General features: G+C 39.5%; 1 protein-coding gene across 1 annotated transcript; it reads right to left on the reverse strand.

Moving 5' to 3' along the window:
* Positions 1-2,021: 2,021 nt before the first annotated feature.
* olfcn1 (olfactory receptor C family, n1) lies at positions 2,022-6,153 on the reverse strand (the record flags this gene model as incomplete). Its single annotated transcript, XM_079874694.1, has 6 exons — positions 2,022-2,935; positions 3,023-3,146; positions 4,389-4,613; positions 4,697-5,527; positions 5,645-5,930; positions 6,035-6,153. The coding sequence occupies 6 exons, from the start codon at positions 6,151-6,153 to the stop codon at positions 2,022-2,024; spliced, it is 2,499 nt and encodes an 832-aa protein (XP_079730820.1).
* Between the last annotated feature and the right edge of the window lie 15,110 nt (positions 6,154-21,263).

A 21,263-nucleotide genomic window follows, 5' to 3' on the forward strand; every position in this document is an offset into this window, starting at 1 on the left:
AGCTGCTTGAGCAAACGCAGGAGGATGGTCCTCCGGCACAGCAGGTGGTTGTGCAGGATGAAGAGCTGGATGAGGCAGACTGGTTACTGGTGGTTCCCAGAGAGCATCAGGCTCCCGTGGCACTGGGCCCCAAAGAGCCAGGTTGTGTGGGATTACCCTTTGATGGGTTTTTGGCACTAGAGCATCAAGCTCCTGTAGCTCCGGGCCCTGAAGTCCCAGGTGATGGGGAATCATCCTCTGCTGGTTTGGTGGCACCTATGGGAGGAATGCCTGTAGCGCCTATAGGACCTGACTTGGGGACACGGCAGGTCGGTGAGGTACCCTCTGGTTACATGAACACCGCATCAGCACCAGAACATGGAGATTTTATTTTAGAGAATAATCGCACAACATATTAGATATTCTATAATTAAATCAACTAATCGAATATTCGAAAATCGTGACTCATCCCTGCATGGAATCTCTTGTTTCTTTTCCCATATTCACTCGCGTCTCACCCATTTCTGAAGGGGATTATAAACGTTTCTTCCTTTGTTCACTTTTAATTAGGTCTATTATTTTCGTATTCTTTACTGTGGTAAAGTAGAAAAACGCTGTAGGACAGATAGCCTACATTTTTACTTGTACGTCAAATTCTTTTTAACACAGTTTGTGCTTGTTATTAGACATATGGTAATTGGTAAGGCGCGTCAAGTTCATTTGTAAAGAGTGCTTCACATGCGCGGGTGATTTTAGTTTGGCTTTCTCTGGCAGCGCGCAAACATAGCCTAAATGCCTTGCCCTTGTGGAAGATAAAATTCGCTCTTCATACCTTTTACAACAAGTAGAAAACATGAAGATATCAGAAAAGAGATCGATGGTCTCTTTCCTGCTCGTGTCCCACATCCCTCTCAAAGCGCAGAGCGGTAGGCTATCACACATCTTTGTGTGGAAATATTAAACAAAATTTTTTTTTTTTTTTTTTTTTTTTTAATAGATTCAACTTATTATATTATGTAAGTTACCAGTCTTTACTGATATTTATTTCAATGCTTTACAGGCTTTAGTGTGTTGTTTCTTTGTTTTTTAAATTTATTTCAAAACAACCCCCCAACCACCGCAACACCGCCGTTAGTTGGTCCGTTACCACCACGGTGGTAAAAAACTGCCACCGTCACAGCCCTAGCTACAGCAGGAGCCTCGATTCCCCTTTCAACATGCATCTACTGCTACAGCAGTGTTACCTTCTCTGGTCCCGCATGAGCAAACCTTCAACCAGCGAGGCTCACCCTTATGATGCCATGACAATCAAACTCTCGTCCGACAACGCAAGAAGCCCTTCCGATGACTAACCCCCTCATTATGATTGGCACACATTCAACTTTGAACTCTGCAAGATTTTGGGGGTTATCAACATCTTTTTCTGGCTACTGTCCCTTTGCAACTTTTGGGGGGAGCACTCTGGGTTCGGGCCAAATACCGAGCTCGGCGCCCTCTCCTCGGACAGCACGCCAAATATGCATACCATTTACTCTATCTGACTTGTTTGTAAGTGTGAACTCGTGAATTCACATGATCATCATGGATAGTAGACTACAACAGTAGTGTGAGATGCTGAGAATATAACATTATAATAAATAAAATAAAATAAAAATGTTTGTAATATAATGTGTTTGTTTATTTCCAAATTATGCTGTTAAAATGACAACATAAAGCACTACACCTCCATCACCCACTGACAACAAACGAAAGTAGTATTGGTCAATTTGCTAATACTGGTTGGGGTCTGGGCACTCAATAGCATTTATGTTTAAATCACATGCATCATTGTGATCTTAGCAGGTAATTTCATAATATGATAAACATTGTTTATTGAATTACAGACATTTTCACAACCTCTGGTATACTTAGGCATTTTATTTATATTGCATTAATAGCTGCCCTTTTCCCTCTATTCTTGTCAGTGCACAAATACATGGGCAGGTATTGGCAAATAATGACACAACATTAATATCCAACTGTTTTCTTATCATGTAGCTACCTCAAAGACTGGTCTTTTGAAATTTCCCCATCAAGTGTTTTTTAGTGTTTCTCTCTGGTTTTATGAGAATAATGTAACATTTTGGCACGAATATACATAACAATAAGCCAAATGCAGAAGACAATATTGCAAAAATCTCTACTGCAACTGTGTACTTGCCAGGTGAACTGATATAAGCAGGTATAAATGTTAGCCAGACAACACAAAATATAAGCATACTGAATGAGATGAATTTGGCCTCATTAAAATTATCTGGTAGCTTTCTAGCTAAAAATGCCAAAATCAAACAGATTGCTGAAAGAAGACCAATATATCCTAAAACGGCATAAAATGCAGCATCTGAACCTGTGTTGCATTCTAAAATGATCTTTTTATTGTAATACTTAAGAACTTTTTCTGGAAATGGTGGGTTTATTATAAGCCATAGTATACAGATGACTATTTGAATTGCAGTGCATGAGAATACAATGACTCTTTGTTGTACTGGCCCAAACTTTCCAGCCAATTTATTTCCTGGTAAAGTGGCTCTAAAAGCAGTAACAACTACTATGGTTTTCCCCAAAACACAAGAAATGCAGAGACCAAAAGTAACTCCAAATGCTGTATGGCGTAGCATACATGACCACATCGTTGGCTCACCAATGAATGTAAGAGGACAAAGAAAGCAAAAGACTAGTGAAACAAGTAATAGCGAGCTCAGCTCTGAATTGTTAGCTTTCACTATAGGTGTTCCTCTAAAGTGTATGAAGACAACCATAATCGCTACAGTAAGACTGGCTCCAAAGAGTGACAGAGCAGTCAGAATAATCCCCATTGTTTCTGTATATGACAGAAACTCTGTCATTTTCATGACACACTTGTCTCGTCTCTCATTTGACCAGTATTCTTCAGGACAAAGAGTGCAGTCTGCTGCTCCTATAAAATACATAACAAATATGTAATTGGAGCATTTAATAAGCTTTAAAATACATAAATGTAGCGCAGATGAATGGGTAAGTGTACCTGTTCTATTTGATATTGAACCATCAGCACATGTGATGCAGTCAAAGCAGCAAACAGGCCGTCCTTTTATTTGTGCTTTTCTTGTGCCATTTGGGCAGGTGTCTGAGCACACTGCTTTGGGTATCTGTCAAATTAATGTATGTTATATAAAAATACATATATTGTTCACTGAGTGTGTGTATATATATATATATATATATATATATATATATATATATATATATATATATATATATATATATACACACACACACACATGGGTTGAACAATGAAAATGAAACACTGGCCAATATACTTTTGGCAGTTTAATGCCCATATATGCGTGGCATGGTGACCAATCATTACTGATTTTACATCCCATCAATAAGAGCAGAGAGAGAAGGTTGAATTAGCAGAGCAATAGCACAGCTGTACATAAAATATTGTAATCCACACAACATATTCAGAGTTCAAAATAGGACAAATTGTTCGTGTGCATCTTGCTGGCGCATCTGTGACCAGGACAGCAAGTCTTTGTGGTCTTCAGTTGCCCAACCCACTGTGGAATTAAATGTGCACCTCAACTCTCCTGTTTCAACCAAAATTGTTCTTCAGAGGCTCCACAGGGTAAACATTCATGGTCTGGTTGCTATACAAAACCTTTGGTCATTCGTGCCAATGCCAAACACCGGTTTCAATGGTGCCAGCATTGGACATCTTGGCCTGTGGACAATGTGAAACATATATTGTTCACTGATGAGTCCATCTGCACTGTCTTTCCTTAATGTGGGAGAGTTATGGTGTGGAGAAGCCCCCCAAAAATGTACTACCCGGTCTGTTGCGTGCCCAGAGTAAAGTGCAGGGGTGGATCAGTGATGGCTTGGGCTAAAATATCATGGCATTCTCTAGGCCCACTACTTGTGCTAGATGGTAACGTCACTGTGAAGGACTGCCGAACCATTCTTGAGGACCATGTGCACCCTGAAAGTGGTGGTGTGTATCAAGATGATAATAGATAAATATGCACAGTGAGACTGGTTTGATGAATATGAAATTGAAGTTGAACATCTCCCATGGCCTGCACAGTGACCATTCTATTGAGCTACTTTGGGGTGTTTTGGATGAGTTAGGCAATGTTTTCCTCTACCAGCATCACATAGTGACCTGAGAGAAGTGGCTCAAAATCCCTCTGGTCACAGTGCAGGGCTTGTATCTGTCATTCCCTAGAGGAATTGATGCTGCATTAGCCAAAAAATTAGGCACTACACCATACTAATAAATTATTGTGGTCTAAAACCAGGTGTTTCAGTTTCATTGTCCAACCCCTGAATGTATGTATATATATATATATATATAGTGAGTATAAGTGAGTATACTAAGTATATACTATCGAATTTCCTGTGATCCAGCGGATGTCATCCTCTTTAACTGTAAGTTTATATGTTCCATCTGTAGATGTACTGAAGTAGCCCACAGTTACATGTTGTACCTCCCCCCCTCTTAGCTGCCAGTTTATGACCTCGTAGGATGCAGGTGGGTCTCCATTCTCATCAAAGAACACATTTTCTCCATATCTGTCTACAAAAGATACCCTCTGTATCTGATCGCTGACCTTGGAATGAAGTATAATATAGTTAAGTATAATATACTGTAGTTAAACTGTTGAATTATTAATTAATTAAACAACTTGCTCACCAGTTTAGGAGTTATCTGGGAGACATTTAAGCACTGTCTCAAAACATTATTTTTGTCCTTTTGACAAAACAGCAATTTATGAATGGCATATGCAATTGCATACACAGCTTGATACACATTATATGTTACTCTTACTTGTCTTACATCAAAGAATTTGTCTGTGTAATTTAGTTTTTCTTCTCCTGTGCACACTTGGCTGTTGCGTGTAACATTTGCAGATGGCAGCAGCTCACATTTAAGACATGGCTTACAGCCAACCATTGTTTCCCAAAAGTCACTGACAAATGAAGATTGTGAAGGAGAGTAAGGACTGATGTTTTTCAGGTAAGGTCCAAGTTTGGGCATAGCCATCTTTCGTACCACAAATCCAACTGTGCCTCCAAAAGACTTGAATATTTCAGGGGTAGAGGGCCTTGCTGCAGTTACCCAGGCTTCACTTGCAATCCACTGGATTCCTGTGATGTTTTGTTTCACAATTTCTTTCATTAGGGGATAGAGATCTCCCTCTGGCACAAAAGCCAGGATAACTTTTACCGTAGATTGTTTTATCATTTCAACAACTTCAATGATTTTACTTTGGGGATATGTTCTTAAAATTTTGCCAACAAATGCAATGCAAACTCCCATTTTATCCACCTCCTTTGTAAAGGCTGAAATCCCATTTCTTCCATAATCATTGTCAGACTGCAAAACTCCAATCCAAGTCCATCCGTATCGTTTTACAAGAGAGGATAAGGCTTTTGCTTGGTAGTAGTCACTTGGAATTGTACGAAAAAATGATGGATATTTTCTTCTGTCACTCAGACATGCACATGTTGAAAAGTAGCTTACCTAGATTAAATAAAATAAAAATAAAAATCTATAAATTAGACCGTTAATTGACTTTATTACATGATCAGGAACACTTAAATGCAATTACATTGCAGGATTAATTCATTTTACCATTACCATTGGCACTTTGAATGGTCCAAGTGTTCCAGCAACAGCTAAGGACTGTGATGATCCTGATTCAGCTACAAGAGCTGCAAGAGGAAGATGACACTGAGTTGTAGATTCCTCTTCCTTCTGCACACTCACCAATGTGAAAGATGCACGTAAAACATTAGAGGGCGAAGCACAAGAATCCATTATTTTATAGCCCAAAGAAATATTAGGAAGCAAACCCTCATCTTGGTTTATTTCATCTATTGCAAACATCATGACTTGAGTCCAGCGGAAGGCACGTAGGTCAAATCTGTACAATAAATTTGACAAGAACAACAATGTATGCCTGAACCTTGCCAATACTATCATAAGGCACGTAGGTCACAAACATCACAAACATGCTTTTGAACTTACCCCGCACAATTAATCCTTTGCATTTTTCTCTCAAAAGAGGCATTTACATTTTCTTGTTTATTAAAAATGGGAAAAATTCCACCAATCATTATGTCCCCTGCTTTAAAAATACTAGGCATTTCAAATTTACAGAGCAGCTGGCATGTTGAGGCCGTGTACACATATAGCAGAGAGCAAAATAGTAATATATGAAAGCTTCCCATGGCTGAGTGGTGGTTCAGAAAGCATAAGACTGAGTTATGACTCTGTTATATACAGTAGCTCTTCTACCAGTAGTGAATATTGGCCCATTATTACTTGAAGGTTTTCCCTGGTGAGTTGGTAGAGCAATAAGGGTGCACAGTTCTCATTTTGTAAATGTACACATAAAGTACTTTTTTATTTTTATAGTGGTTTATAGTACGTAGGAATAAAAAATAGTAATATTAGTAATTGTAAGAATTGTAAATCCTACGGAGCCTCTAAAGGTACATGGTGGTCGAAAAAATATGAGATGGGAGGAACAATTATTTTTCAAAGCTTGCATTCTCTTGCAAAACTTTTGCGTTCTCTCGCAAAACCTGTTGTGAGTTTGGACAAACACTTCTGTTTAATGTCACGCTGGCAGTGTTTCTGACAGCTCCGTATGTTAACAATGGTGCGGTTCATAGAGTTTTATTTTGAAGTATAAAGAAATACAGTCAGTGCATAGTTCAAGAAGTTCAGTAAAGTTGGCAATATATTCACAGATTCGAACTTCCCAGATCATTAACTCATCAGCTAAACGTTGTTAAAACACAAATTACACCTCTTTCCAATCATAGTAATGTAGATAAAGAGCTACAACCTAATTTTCCTCAAAACGAGCCTTATAAAATAAAATGAGCACTATGCAGAGGCGGCTGAGAGACAAGTCCGAAGGGACCATCTGCAAAGGGCAAAACCCGAAAAGCATTACTACAAAAATGGTCATTAACTTAAATGTTACAGGGCTCGACATTAAGGCTTGTCCGCTTGTCCGGGACAAGTGGATTTTTTTGTAGGACAAGTGGAAGAGAAAATTGGTTGTCCGACTGGACAAGTTAAATTTCAAACAAAATAAAATGTCATGTTAATTAACGTTATGTGCCGTTAACGACAGAGCAGAACGTGCAGCGCAAACACCGAGCGGAATATTGAACAGAGAGCGCAGCGCGCCGGCACACACACGGAACGGAAGAGACCTGCTCGTGAAGTTACTGTACGTTCACACCGCCGCCGACTTGAGCTGCAAAGAAGCTCTGGCCGCCCCGTCAAGAACTCTTGTCAAAAAGTACGAGGAAGCTTGTTGACGCTTTGGCCGCTCTGACGTAGCAGCATTCTATGTTCGATCATGGGAGAGTGCGCGCGCGCGGCCGGGACTCTCTCTCTCTCTCTCTCTCTGCTCGTTCTTATGCCCTGTCAAGCGCGCCCTTGAAAACTGATCGCCGAACACGGAGGGGCGGGACGGCATATTTTCTGCCTTTTCGGCAGCCGCAACTGGAAGTCATTAAAACGTGGCAAAAAAGACGAGTGGAGAGTGATGTTTCTTAAGGCTCCGCAGCCCGGCCAAGCGCCAGGAAAAGCTCCAAAAATATGTCACCTTACACCAACAGCACCATATGAGTTAAAACGGGAACGAAAATTTGTGACCAAATGGAAAGATGAATTCGACTGGCTTATTTATGAAGACGGAGAAATGTTCTGTGGCGTCTGTCGGCGGCAACCCAACCTGGCTGACAAGTAAGTAGCTAGTTAGCGTCGGCAGCCGTGTATTGTAAACAAGCATTAACAGCATTTGTATTGGTTAAATGTAGTTAAATATTAGCTAATGTTCAGATGCAAAGTAGCTACACGTTTTAAAGTATCCCTTGGTAAATCAGCCTCTGCTGGGTAGAAAGTGGCAAATTGTTATGTCTACAAAATTATTTTAGATATAGTATACAGTAAGTCTAGCTATAGCTTGCAAATACTGAGTATACTTGCTACCGAATTTGAGTTAGCCAATGTCATTAGCAATGCAAGCTAACGTTAGTTTGTTAGCTGTATATAAAATTTCACTGGGTCTTGCAGTTTGGAAATTACTGAAATTATTATGAAATTATTAATAATAATTAATTCATTTTTTACTGAAATTATTATGAAAGGTTATGTTCTACTAGCCATTTGCCTAACGTTACTTTAGCAAGTCACAGTATTTAGCAAGTCACAGTATTTCCAAGCCCTGATAATGTAGGCTACGTAACTGAGATGACGCAGTAAATAATTCCTCTTTCAAGTAATTAAATTAACTGCACGGTCTGAATGTTACCAAGGGATCTTGGGACGAAGCTGCAAAACAGTACATAAAAGAAAGTGTTTCATTCTGCAGAAATTGTGTAAATGTTTAACAAATAACATTTTTAATAACACCTAAATTGTTACCTATATTATTTTTATAATATTTCAGCTCATCTTCGTTGGTCAAAGGGACAAGTGCCTTTAGACATGACACACTGCTGTCCCACGGGATCAGCAAACGTCACCAGCACTGTGCTGTTGCAGAGAAGGCAAAAGGTCCTAATGCAGAAGTGCCAACTATAGTCCAAGGAGTACAAAAAATGGACCCAGCCTTGTTTAATAAAATGAAAAACGTTATGCACACAGCCTATTATATTGCAAAGCAGGAGCAACCCTTCACTCAATTTCCTGAACTTTATGGGCTCATCAACAGGACCGGTGGGACACTCCCAGACAGCTACAATTCAGACAAAGCTTGCGCTCGGTATGTCACACACCGACAAAATAAACACAAATAAAGTAGCCGAACAATGCTTTATTGTGTGCAGTACCCAAAGTGTTAACAGAATAATGTTGTTCTTTGCAGCTTCATTTGTAACATATATGATGTGGAGAGGGAAAAGCTCATGGAGAAGTTGAGGAAAGCCAAACATTTCTCCATCATGATTGATGGGGCAACTGATGGTGGCACCATTGAAAATGAAGCTGTCTATATCCGCTTCATGGCAGACGAGGGTCCAGTAAATGCTTTCCTCTCCATTCAAGCTGTTAAGCAAGGAAATTCTTCTGGGATCCTGGATGCCATCTATGCAGGTAATGTGGAATGGTTGGATGGTAGATGTACGGTGCACAAGTGTTTTCACTTGAAATGTCATTATGATATTGAAATGCAGAAAGCAATTGACAAGTGAGACTGATTCGGTTGCAACTACCTTAACTCTTCGGAGTCTTGGGCTATTTTGGCCGTTTTTGAGTACTTTTTATTTTTTCTATTTTGCGACATAAACAAATGTTTACCATACCAATGTTTGGTATTGTTTTTTTCAGCACAACATCACCTATATGAACAGACAATTATTTTTTCACTTTTATGTACTGTATCAACATACTGGACCCAAAATCACACAAAAAACACAAAATCCGAATAGAAAAATGATAGTTTTTTTACTACAAAAAACACAAACATGCTCAATGAAGCATTTTAAAAGGTTTAAAATGTAAACACAAGTTGTAAATGTCAACATATACAGGTAAAATTCAGATATAATCAAGCTATATACAAAAAAAAAAATGATTTACAAAAAAAAAGCGAGTGTAGCCATAGGCTTTTTTTTCTCTTTTTAGCTTTGCCACTTTTTAAAAGTTTATGCACACAATTATACAGAGAGCTATATTTAAGGCCTTGCATTCCCAGAGTATGAGGGTTCCCAATTAGTGCAAATACAACATAAAAAAGGTAAAATTGAGATAAAATCTAACTATATACAGCAAAAAGCAGGTGTGGCAATAGGCGTTTTTTCTTTTCTTTTTTGCTTAGAAACTCTACAAAACACTTCATGTAAAATTACACAGACAGCTACATTACAGGGCTTTCCTTTCTTGAGTAAGAGGGGTTCCTAAAAAGTGCAAATATACTATACAAAAGGTAAAATGAACACAAAATCAAACTATATATACAACTATTTACAACGAATATCAGGTGAGTTTTTTTTTTTTTTTTTATCTGTGCCACTCCTCAAAACAGTTTCTGTCAACAATGAGACCAAAAACATTCGCTTCATTTTCCTTCTACAAAAAAACTACCTAAACTACCTAAACTATCTACACTACTCCTAAACTACTCTCAAAATCTATTCAAACTTTTCCAAAAACTAGCAATAATATCTCTCTCTCTCTCTTTCTATATATATGTCTCTCTGTCTACTCCGTCAATCTCCCGACTCCCGCGGGCACCTTTCAATTTCACTTCTTTGCTCAGTTGGCTCCTCCTCCACTCCCTAAAATGTGCAGCCTGAAGAGCAGAGTCAGCAGATTCACACATTTTTCTCCGTTTTGTTTTATGACAAAAACCGACGAAGTTATGAGAATAAATGCAACGCCTGTCGCATCCCATCTTGCGTTCCTTTACGAACGCGTCAATATTTTCAATATTTTTTTATATAAAGTTTAAATTATCATATCTCCGTTTTTACTTGGTCTATCAACACAAAACAAAAAGTATAATAGAGTTTCAAGCCAGCACTTTCGACAGAAGTGGACAGCAGCGCTCAACGTGACTTTGTTTTTATGCTTCGACGTCTTAAACTGGTCATGTGATTTGATCACGCCGGCGTGATCGGCGACTCGGAAGAGTTAATCCAGAGGGGTTTGTTTTAGCAATGCAATATCTGTGTTTTCATGTCTACATTTAATGTATGGTGCTCAACTGACTTCTCTTTTTGTGTTTTTCTTCAAAGCATTTGGAGAAGCTGGCATTGATGACTGGAAAGAACGGCTAGTGGGATTTGGCAGCGATGGAGCAGCAGTCAATGTCGGATGCAGGAATGGGGTGGCAGCGCAGCTTCTGAGGGACATTCCATACCTCATCTCCATACACTGTGTTGCTCATCGCCTGGAGCTGGGTGTGACTAAAGCAATTAAAGAAAATGCCAACATGGTACAGCTTCAGAATACACTGAAGAACCTATATGACCAGTACCACTACTCCCCCAAGGCTCTCAGGGAGCTTCACCTGATTGCTGAGGCCCTGGAGGAGAAGGTACTGAAGCCGTCCAACCTCCATGGTGCCCGATGGCTACCATATGTGCATCGTGCAACAAAGGTCAGTGCTAAATTAACTACAGCTTTTTCAGCAGATTTTATTAATGAGTAATGCCAAATGGATATTATGTAATAATAATTCTTTTTTTGTAGATTGTATGTGATAGTTACCCTGTCCTCCTGGCCCATTTTGAGGACATGGCAAGCATGGAAAGGAACCCCAAACCATCACCAGCTGTCGTTGGAAGAGCGAAACAAGTCACTGGGTATCTCAAGAACCTGCACCATTTAATTTTCCTACACTTCATGTGTGACACACTGGATCATCTCGCTATTTTGAGCAAAGAGTTCCAGAAAGACAACAACACGGTGTGTCAAGCGGTTGAAAGCCTGGAGACATGTTACTGGAACCTGACAGCACTCAAGACAGAAATGGGTCCACAGATGGCCAAAGTCTACGAGGCAGTGAAGACTAATGGAGAACACAGAGGAGTGCAGTTCCAAGTTCGACATACAGTTCCAAGCTTGGAAGCAGAACGAGCTGCAGTGATTGGTAAGGAGAAATGTAGTGTTAGTTACATTATAGATTAGTGCTGTGTAATTTAATGTATTGGCAATAACGTAACTCAAATGATTATGTTTTGATCCAAACAGATGCCATCATCTTTCACTTAGAGGAGAAGCTGAGGGACCTACAAAGGGGCAGTCCAGTCAGTAAATTTAAGGCCTTTGATCCCTCTTGCTGGCCAAAATGGGATAGGTCAGACGGCAGTGCTCAATTCAGGGAGAGTGGTCAGGAGGATCTGAGGGCACTGACTAGTCACTTCAGTGTCCTCCTGTGTAGGGAGGGTATAAGCACAGAAGATGTCATGTCCAACTTTCAAGACTACAAGGTCTTTGCCCAGGGGAGAACAGCTGTTCCAATGAGGGACACATTCTTAAATATTCTGAAGTCAGGTGTGTGTACTACTGTAAGAATTTGACACAAAAACTAGTGTAGGGGTTCATTCTCATAGCCTTTTCCATATCTAACACCTCCTGGTGGCAGGGTAGTGTCAACAGTTAAGGTATCCTTAAACAGTATAAGTAAGACAAGGAAAACGTAGTGCCATTCAGTACGGTTGCTGTCATCAGAATTAAAGACCGATAAAATATAACCTTATATTTTCCTATCTTTTCAGATGAGAGATGTGAACGGTTCAGGAGTTTGGTGACACTCCTGAAAATTTACTTGGTCCTGCCAGTCAGCACAGCTGTGTGTGAGAGAGGGTTCTCAACCATGAAACGGATCAAGTCCGACTGGAGGACTAGCCTCAGCTCAGTCCAGCTTCATAGGCTGCTATTTCTGTCAGTAGAGGGCCCAAAGCTGCAAGACTTTGATGCTGGATTGGTGGTGGAGAGGTGGTGGACCTGCAGCCAAAGGCAGCGGCGCCCAGGATTTAACCCCTGGGAATCAAGGCGTCAGTCCGAAGACACAGAGGATGAATAGTGTTCCAGTTATGTTGCCAAAATTACTTGCATAGAGCCTGCATAAAGGTCAGATAGTTTTATTTTTTACACCAAGAGTCACCAAGAGTCACCACTACCTCTGGTGATACACTGTGCACATCAGCGTGCAAAGTATTACTTTGTATTATACTATGAGTCTGGAGATCCTTCTACTGTTCCTTTCTACTTCTACTTGTACGTTCCTTTCTACTGTTTCAACTGAATTGTATTAATATTGATAGTGTTTGGATGCTTTCAATGAATTCTGCATTAGCAAAACACAAAAAAAATAAATGATATTATAAATCTTTACCCGGACAAGTGACTTTTGTGCATGGACAAGTGAAACATAAATTTACTTGTCCGAAGGACAAGTGCCTCAAAAAGTTAATGTCAAGCCCTGTGTTACATACTGTAGTGTCACCAAATTCAGTTTACACATCAGTGGTCTCCTACTGGTCATACTCGTTGTCTACATACTATGATTGGAAAGAGGTGTAATTTGAGTTTTAACAACGTTAGCTCACAAGTTATTTATCTGGGAAGTTTGATTCTGTGAATATAATGCCAACTTTACTGAACTCCTTGAGTTTAAGCACTGTCCAAGTTCAAAATAAAACTCTATGAACTGCTCCACTGTTAACATATGGAGCTGTCTGAAACACTGCCAGCAGGACATTAAACAGGAAGTGTTTGTCCGAACTGAAAAACAACAGGTTTTGCGAGAGAACACATGTAGTCCAATGCAAACGATTGGCATTGTATCTTTTGAAATGACTGACGAACAGCAAAATATATAAAATTTCTACTTACTTGTCCACTTGTGTTCAACTGTACCATATATATAGATCTCTTGCTATATTTTGAACCTAGACCTACATGTACATGTAAATGAAAAAGTTGTGTCGAGAGCAATAACATTCTATGGTTTATAGCCACTGTATACTGTATATTAAAGCATGCAATATGCATTTTTTGGGAGTGTATTTTGATCTCATATATGCATTAAAAATCACAAGAGCTTTTGAATAGCAAAGAATAGCAGCTGATGTGGAGAAAAGTTTGACAATTCAAAGATTATTTTAGGTAGTGTAGAATGTTATTAATTATGTGTAACGATTTGGTCTTGTCTTGGTCATGTTTCATGTCATTGTCATGTTTCTGTGTCTTGTCATGTGATTCCCTGTCTGTCATGTAATCATGCCATGTGTCTTGTCATTGGTTAATCGTCTGTTCATTGTTCACAGGGGTTCCTTGTCCTGTCATTAGTCTGTGTATTTAAGCCCTCATGTTTGCCATGCTGTAGTTCTGCTGTTGTGTAAGTTCATGTTCATGCCTTGGTTTTTGTTTTCATGCCACGCCATGTTTTTGTTTCATGTTTTGTTTTATTTGTAATAAACTGCACTTGGGTTCTTTATAACTTGCCTCCAGTGGAGTCCCTTTACATTATGTTGTAAATCATTTATTCTTTCATATTTTACACTACATTTTATATTGAAATACTGTTGTATTGTAGGTTACATTATTGCTTATATTTATTAATTTCAGGTGAACTCAGAAGATACTGACTTTTCAAGGGTCAGGTTTGTGACTTCATACCTCAACTTTGTCACTGGATTTGCTGTCTTATACAACTTCAGTCTGGTGTCCCAGTAGCAGGCATCTTTTGCACACTTTTTCAAAGGTAACATGCTTTACTTGAGTAAATTTATTTATGAAAAAGGTTGCTAACTTAGTTTAATTACTGATCAAATTGAAATGTGTATACTGTATGTTAAAGGGATAGTTTACACAAAAAGGAAAATTTTGTCATTTACTCCTATTTACTAAGTACTTTCGTTCATCTTTTGAACTCAAATGAATATCTTTTTAATTCTATCTGAGAGCTACCACAACTACCACTTTCAAGCTCCAGAAAGGCAGTTAAGACATCATTTAACACTCTCTTTTCCAGCACTTTAGACACAGTTGCTCCGTTGCGCTTAAAGAAGATTAAAGAAAATAGTCCAACGCCGTGGTACAACGAGCACACTCGGGCCCTTAAGAGAGCAGCCAGAAAAATGGAGCGCAACTGGAAGAAAACAAAACTAGAGGTATTTCGCATTTCATGGAAAGAGAGCTCAATTACTTACAGAGAGGCTTTAAAAGCTGCTAGATCTGCTTATTTTTCAACCCTATTAGAAGAAAATAAACATAATCCTAGGTATTTATTTGAAACGGTGGCTAAACTAACGAAAAATAAAGCTTCAAGCACCGAAGTTTCCAAGCAACACAGCAGTAATGACTTTATGAACTTCTTCACTTATAAGATTGATAATATCAGGGACAAAATTATAACTATGCAACCGTCTACTACAGTATCACATCAGGCAGTGCATTGTAGCCTCCCTGAGGAAAAATTTGATTCATTCGTTGCTATAGGAGAGGAAGAATTTACTAAACTCATTAAATCATCTAAATCTACAACATGTATGTTAGACCCTATACCGACTAAGCTACTGAAAGAAATACTTCCAGAGGTCATAGATCCTCTTCTTAGTATCATTAATTCGTCTTTGTCTCTAGGATACGTACCAAAAAACTTTAAGCTGGCTATGATTAAACCGCTTGTTAAAAAAACGCAACTTGATCCTTCAGAATTAGTCAATTACAGGCCGATCTCGAATCTACCTTTTCTGTCAAAGATATTAGAAAAGGCAGTATCCTCACAACTGTGTTCCTTTCTTGAAAGAAATGATATCTGCGAGGATTTCCAGTCAGGATTTAGACCGTACCATAGTACCGAGACAGCTCTCGTTAGAGTCACAAATGATTTGCTCTTATCATCCGATCGTGGTTGTATCTCGCTATTAGTGTTACTCGATCTTAGTGCTGCATTTGACACCATCGACCACAACGTTCTTTTAAATAGATTAGAACATTATGTTGGCATTACGGGAAATGCACTAGCATGGTTTAAATCATACTTATCTGACCGTTATCAATTTGTAGCAGTAAATGATGAGATGTCTCATCGATCACAAGTTCAGTATGGCGTACCACAAGGCTCAGTACTAGGACCACTGCTGTTCACTCTGTACATGCTACCCTTAGGAGATATCATTAGGAAACATGGCATTAGCTTTCACTGTTATGCCGATGATACTCAGCTCTATATTTCTTCAAAACCTAACGAAACTTATCAATTCACAAAATTAACGGAATGCATAGCGGATATAAAAAATTGGATGACTCGTAATTTCCTACTTCTAAATTCTGAAAAAACAGAGTTTCTAATTATTGGACAAAAAACTTCCTCACGTAATAATCTAGAATACTGTCTAACACTTGATGGCTGCTCTGTTAAGTCTTCGTCGTCGGTTAGGAACCTGGGTGTGCTCTTTGATACCAATCTTTCATTTGAAAGTCACGTGTCTAGTATCTGTAAAACTGCATTTTTCCATCTTAAAAATATATCTAAATTACGCCATATGCTCTCATTGACAAATGCGGAACAATTGGTTCATGCGTTCATGACCTCAAGGCTAGATTATTGTAATGCTCTACTGGGTGGTTGCCCTGCACGCTTAATAAACAAACTACAGCTGGTTCAAAACGCAGCAGCTCGAGTTCTTACCAGAACCAGGAAGTATGACCATATTAGCCCAGTTCTGTCAAAACTGCATTGGCTCCCTATTAAACATCGCATCAATTTTAAAATATTGCTGATTACTTACAAAGCACTGAATGGTTTAGCTCCGCAGTACTTGAGCGAGCTCTTAACGCATTATAGTCCGTCACGTCTATTACGATCTCAAAATTCCGGCCAGTTGATAATACCTAGAATATCAAAATCGACTGCTGGTGGTAGATCCTTTTCCCATTTAGCACCAAAACTCTGGAACAGTCTTCCTACCATTGTCCGGGAAGCAGACACACTCTGTCAGTTCAAAGCCAGATTAAAGACACATCTCTTTGACCTAGCTTTCACATAATACATTATAGACTTCTATAATTTAATGTTAGGCTGCATATAGTAGGTCAGCCGGAACCGGGAACACTTCCCAAAAATCCAGATGTACTCGTTACATCATGAGAAGAATGGCATCTACGCTAATTTTAGTGTCTGTGTTTATCCCGAGGTTTTCCTGCAGCCTGCCGGATCCAGGCCGTATCCAGATCTGACGAAGGACCTTCGCCTGGACCGATGACAACGCAGTGCTGAAGTGCCAACTAGTCTCTCCCTATGGAGGATCCCTTTCCCACTCTACAGATAAGGCGTTGTCGGGAAAATTCGTCTCGCGGTCCTACCCCAAAGCAACAAATAAAATAAAATTCCTTATCAAAATTTATAAGGAAAGACAAGTATTTTGTTTAGGCTTGGCTTGTAGGGAATTCCAAACCTGCGTATATTCAAACGCACATAACTATAGAACCCATTCTAAATGCGCATGTGAACGCCATCAGCGTTTCTCACAGGTTCGCGTTTAAAGTCTGTGTAGAGGGAATGGTGTCGTCTTAGCGACCCCTAATTTAATAACAAATGATCATTGCGACGGAAGCAAATCAATTAAAATTAACTTTAGATGGAAATAACTTAACTCTGCTGTAAAGCCGAAACAATCTCTGTTACCTTAAATTATACGCTTATCTCTGTAAAGCTGCTTTGAGACAATTTACATTGTTAAAAGCGCTATATAAATGAAGATGACTTGACTTGACTTGACTAAAGATATCCATGTGACTCCAGTGGTTTAACCTCAGTTTTATGAAGCGACGTGAGTTTCATAAACGTGCGTTGGAGAAGATTAATATTGTGTAAATAATGTGGTTTATTATGTTTTTTTGCGCAAACAAAGCACGCAAATCACTTCATAAAATTGAGATTGAACCACTCGAGTCACATGGATTACTTTAATCATGTCTTTACTACCTTTGGAGCTTGAAAGTGGTAGTTGTGTAGACTGTCAATGGAGGGACAGAAAGCTCTCAGATTTCATTAAAAATATCTCCATTTTTTTTTTTTTTTGGGGTGAACTAACCCTTTAACAGTACTTCATATATTTGTAGTGCAACATGCTGATTGTATTGTATAAGTGGCATTATTACTTTTATTTTATTGAGCTAGTTTCATTCAATTCTGAATATTATTCTAAAGCTTCTGCTTGTATTTTAGCTAATATATTTTAGTATTAAATTGTGATAATTAAGATAATTTAGTGGTAATGTGGGCAACATCATTAAAGAGGGAATGGGAAACGATCATTCTTCATTCAGTTAAAAATAAAGCTGATTATTGTAACGGTCACCAGCTGGAGTGCCCTTGAGAGCCACCAGAGGGCACTCCACACCAGACTCTCATGTTCACTCACAGACTACATCTCCCATCATTCTCTGCCTGGACTCATCAGCACTCATTATCACATTCACCTGTATCTCATCTTGTTTAGTTCACCCAATATAAGCCTGGTTCACCCCATCACTCACTGCGAAGTTTTGTATGTTGTTGCACTGCATTCCCGAGCGTTTTCCCTGGTTTCTTGTCTCTTGGTTTTTGGATTTCTTGCCTCTTGGTTTTTGGATTTCTTGCCTGTTCCGTGGATTACTCTTTTGCCTCTGACCCCTGCCTGTTTTGTTTGTTTGTTTTGTTTGTTTGGACTGCCTACCTGGGTTTTGACCTTTTGCCTGTTTATTTGATTACGTGTCTGGATTTCCCTGTCATTAAAGCTGCATTTGGATCTCTACCTTCGTGTCTTGGAGCAGTTCGTAACAGAAAACTTTGCTGCACCAAGATCCAGCAGCGATACCGCCATGAATCCAGCAGCACAGATTATGTGTCTCTGAACAAGATGGCCGAGCCAGTGTCTCCGGACAAGATGGTCGATCCAGTGTCTCCGGACAAGATGGCCGAGCCAGTGTCTCCGGACAAGAGGGCCGAGCCAGTGTCTCCGGACAAGATGGCCGATCCAGTGTCTCCGGACAAGATGGCCGATCCAGTGTCTCCGGACAAGATGGCCGAGCCAGTGTCTCCGGACAAGATGGCCGCCGCCCAGCCAGTGTTTCCGGACAAAATGACCGCCGCTACGTCGCCTGAACCCTCAGCAGAGAGAGTGTCTGTTCCTGTTCCTGACCCGGTGTCTGTTCCTGTTCCGTGGATTACTCTTTTGCCTCTGACCCCTGCCTGTTTTGTTTGTTTGTTTTGTTTGTTTGGACGGCCTACCTGGGTTTTGATCTTTTGCCTGTTTATTTGATTACGTGTCTGGATTTCCCTGTCATTAAAGCTGCATTTGGAGCTCTACCTTCGTGTCTTGGAGCAGTTCGTAACAATTATAATGGAACATGCATAAAATATCAAATTTCCAAGGGACCTGGGAAGACTAAAGCTACAAATTTTTATATTTTACAAGGAAAATAAGACTAAAGCGACAAAAATAATCTCTTTTACAGGGCAAAAAAAACAACAAAAAAAACATTATTAAAACCAAAAATATAAAACACTGTAACATTGCTGTGGTTTTTACAGCAAAATTTTAAACATTTTACAAGATGTAGCTGTAGTTCGCAATGCATTTGTAACAAGGTTAGATGTTATGGGAAGAAGGAGGTGGGAACAAGTGATGCGCGGGTTGATCCAAAATGAGTGGGTGCCGCGGTTACGAGTCATCCAAAAATATTTTTAATGATATTCGGGTCGCGGTCGGTCGGGTCGTTTGAAATAAAGATGCCAATTAAACCTTTGTAATTTATATAGTACTAGACACAATTTTCTATTAAATACATAGGCCTACACTTTATTGGCTGAATAATTGGTGCGAAGGAGACGCACGAGCTCGGGATCCGCGATCGCTCTCCATGGTTCTGACCAAAGTAGAGCGCTTTGGAATCTCCATTAGGCTACGCATCATACACATCATACCTGGGCTGCATTTTCCAATAACTTTGTCTCTTAGCGCGCTACGAAGGCTCTTAAGGTATAACTTAACTAAAGGTATACTACCACTAAAGGTATATCATTGCTAGGCGTCTTCAGGGCTATCATCCACTCGCGAGGCAGAGGCGCTGGCGCCCTCCTAGCAACGGCGCTGTTTTTGGTAACACATGATTTTGACGACTTCATTAAGTTTTGTTTTATAGAAAACTCTTTTTAAAAGATTTTCGTTTTGTATAAATCGTATCTTAATTTTGATCAATGTTTTATCCATCAATTGCCCGTATTTAATAAATAAGAAGCAAATATATAGCAGACAATGTAATAAGGCGCCGGCACGATCACTTGCATTGCATGTAAACTGGAGGGCGCCGAAACTCAGCTTGTGCCTCACAGATTTGAGAAATATAGGCTATATATTACAGAAAGCTTGAAATGTCTACTTTTAAACGAAAATATTCTCACCAAAATAAATAGGCTACTCTCTGATTATGTAATTTCTCTCTGGCGTTCATGGCGAGTCTGCAATCTCCGCATCGTCAACTTCATCTTTGCAGCGACACAGAAAACACCAGTTTATTACTAAACAATTAAATGTCTCCTTGCTAATTTAGACACATTCATAATCATTACTTTAACCGGTTCTTTGTGGCAAGCTTTATGCGTGCGGTCATAACGCTTATTATCCTGTAGGCTATAGCCTATTTAATTAAATTAATATAAAGGGGCGATTTGTCCACGAATGGCTTAAATGAACAACTACTAGTCGACTAGAAAAAAAAAATTAGTCGGAGGCAGCCCTTATTCCACATATTTTCGAACCAGGCTCAGGCCATTCTGGGTTGGGCGAAATATTCAGAGATGCGCTCTCCGCTCACGAGCTCTGATCGGAACAAACCCGAACCTCACTGTCTGCTGAACTTGCGCAGAAACATCAAAATAGACATAGCCAGCTTTTTAAATTTGTTTTTAAAAACTAAACATTTAGACTATTTTAGTATACAAATTATGAGCTTATTGACGATTTTTTATAATTCTTGACAAAATTAGAATATATTAAGTTATATTAAGATGCTACGATGAGCATTTACTACTTTTAAAAAAGGTCGGGTACAATATTTTCTTTTTCTTTTTTTGCGGTCCGAGTTGCGGGCAGGTTAGTTGAAAACGTCGGTCGGGTGCGGTTTGTTTATACATTGACCCGCGCATCACTGGTGGGAACCGGCGAACGTTCACACACTTTAATAACATAAATAAACACATACAAAACGAAAGTAAAGACAGCAGCCCCTCACGGACCACTGCTGTCACATATAATAAAACATTAACAAAAGCCTCTCTCTATCTTCACTGTTGTCGCTCATCAGCAATCCCGCCACCGGCCTCGCGCCATTCTCTCATGGCCCTCAGGCCTCGTCCTGATCGCCACATACCCCCATCGCCCCTCGCAGGCCGGGGGGTACACATGAGACTGTGCTCTACCCCCATGGATCATGGATGATGGATCTCTGATATGAACATTGCTACTGGTAAATGGCAACACATTCTTAGAGGGTCCATGGGCTTTGCCATCCCAAAAGCTGAAATAAGAGGCCTAAGGGATTATTATTTTTTTACTAAACTTAACCCATCTTCCAGAACAGATCTGTATAAAGAGTTGTGGGAAACAGTATTCCATTGTAAACTTGCCTCACAACAAACTGTTGGAAGCAGAAGCATGTGCACAGGCTATGAAAGTTTGGACAATGTGCTGAACCAGTACACAGATGTTACAGAATTACAAATTGCCAATAATGT

Source organism: Squalius cephalus, assembly GCF_949319135.1.
Source record: "Squalius cephalus genome assembly, chromosome: 6".
Classification (NCBI taxonomy): domain Eukaryota; kingdom Metazoa; phylum Chordata; class Actinopteri; order Cypriniformes; family Leuciscidae; genus Squalius; species Squalius cephalus.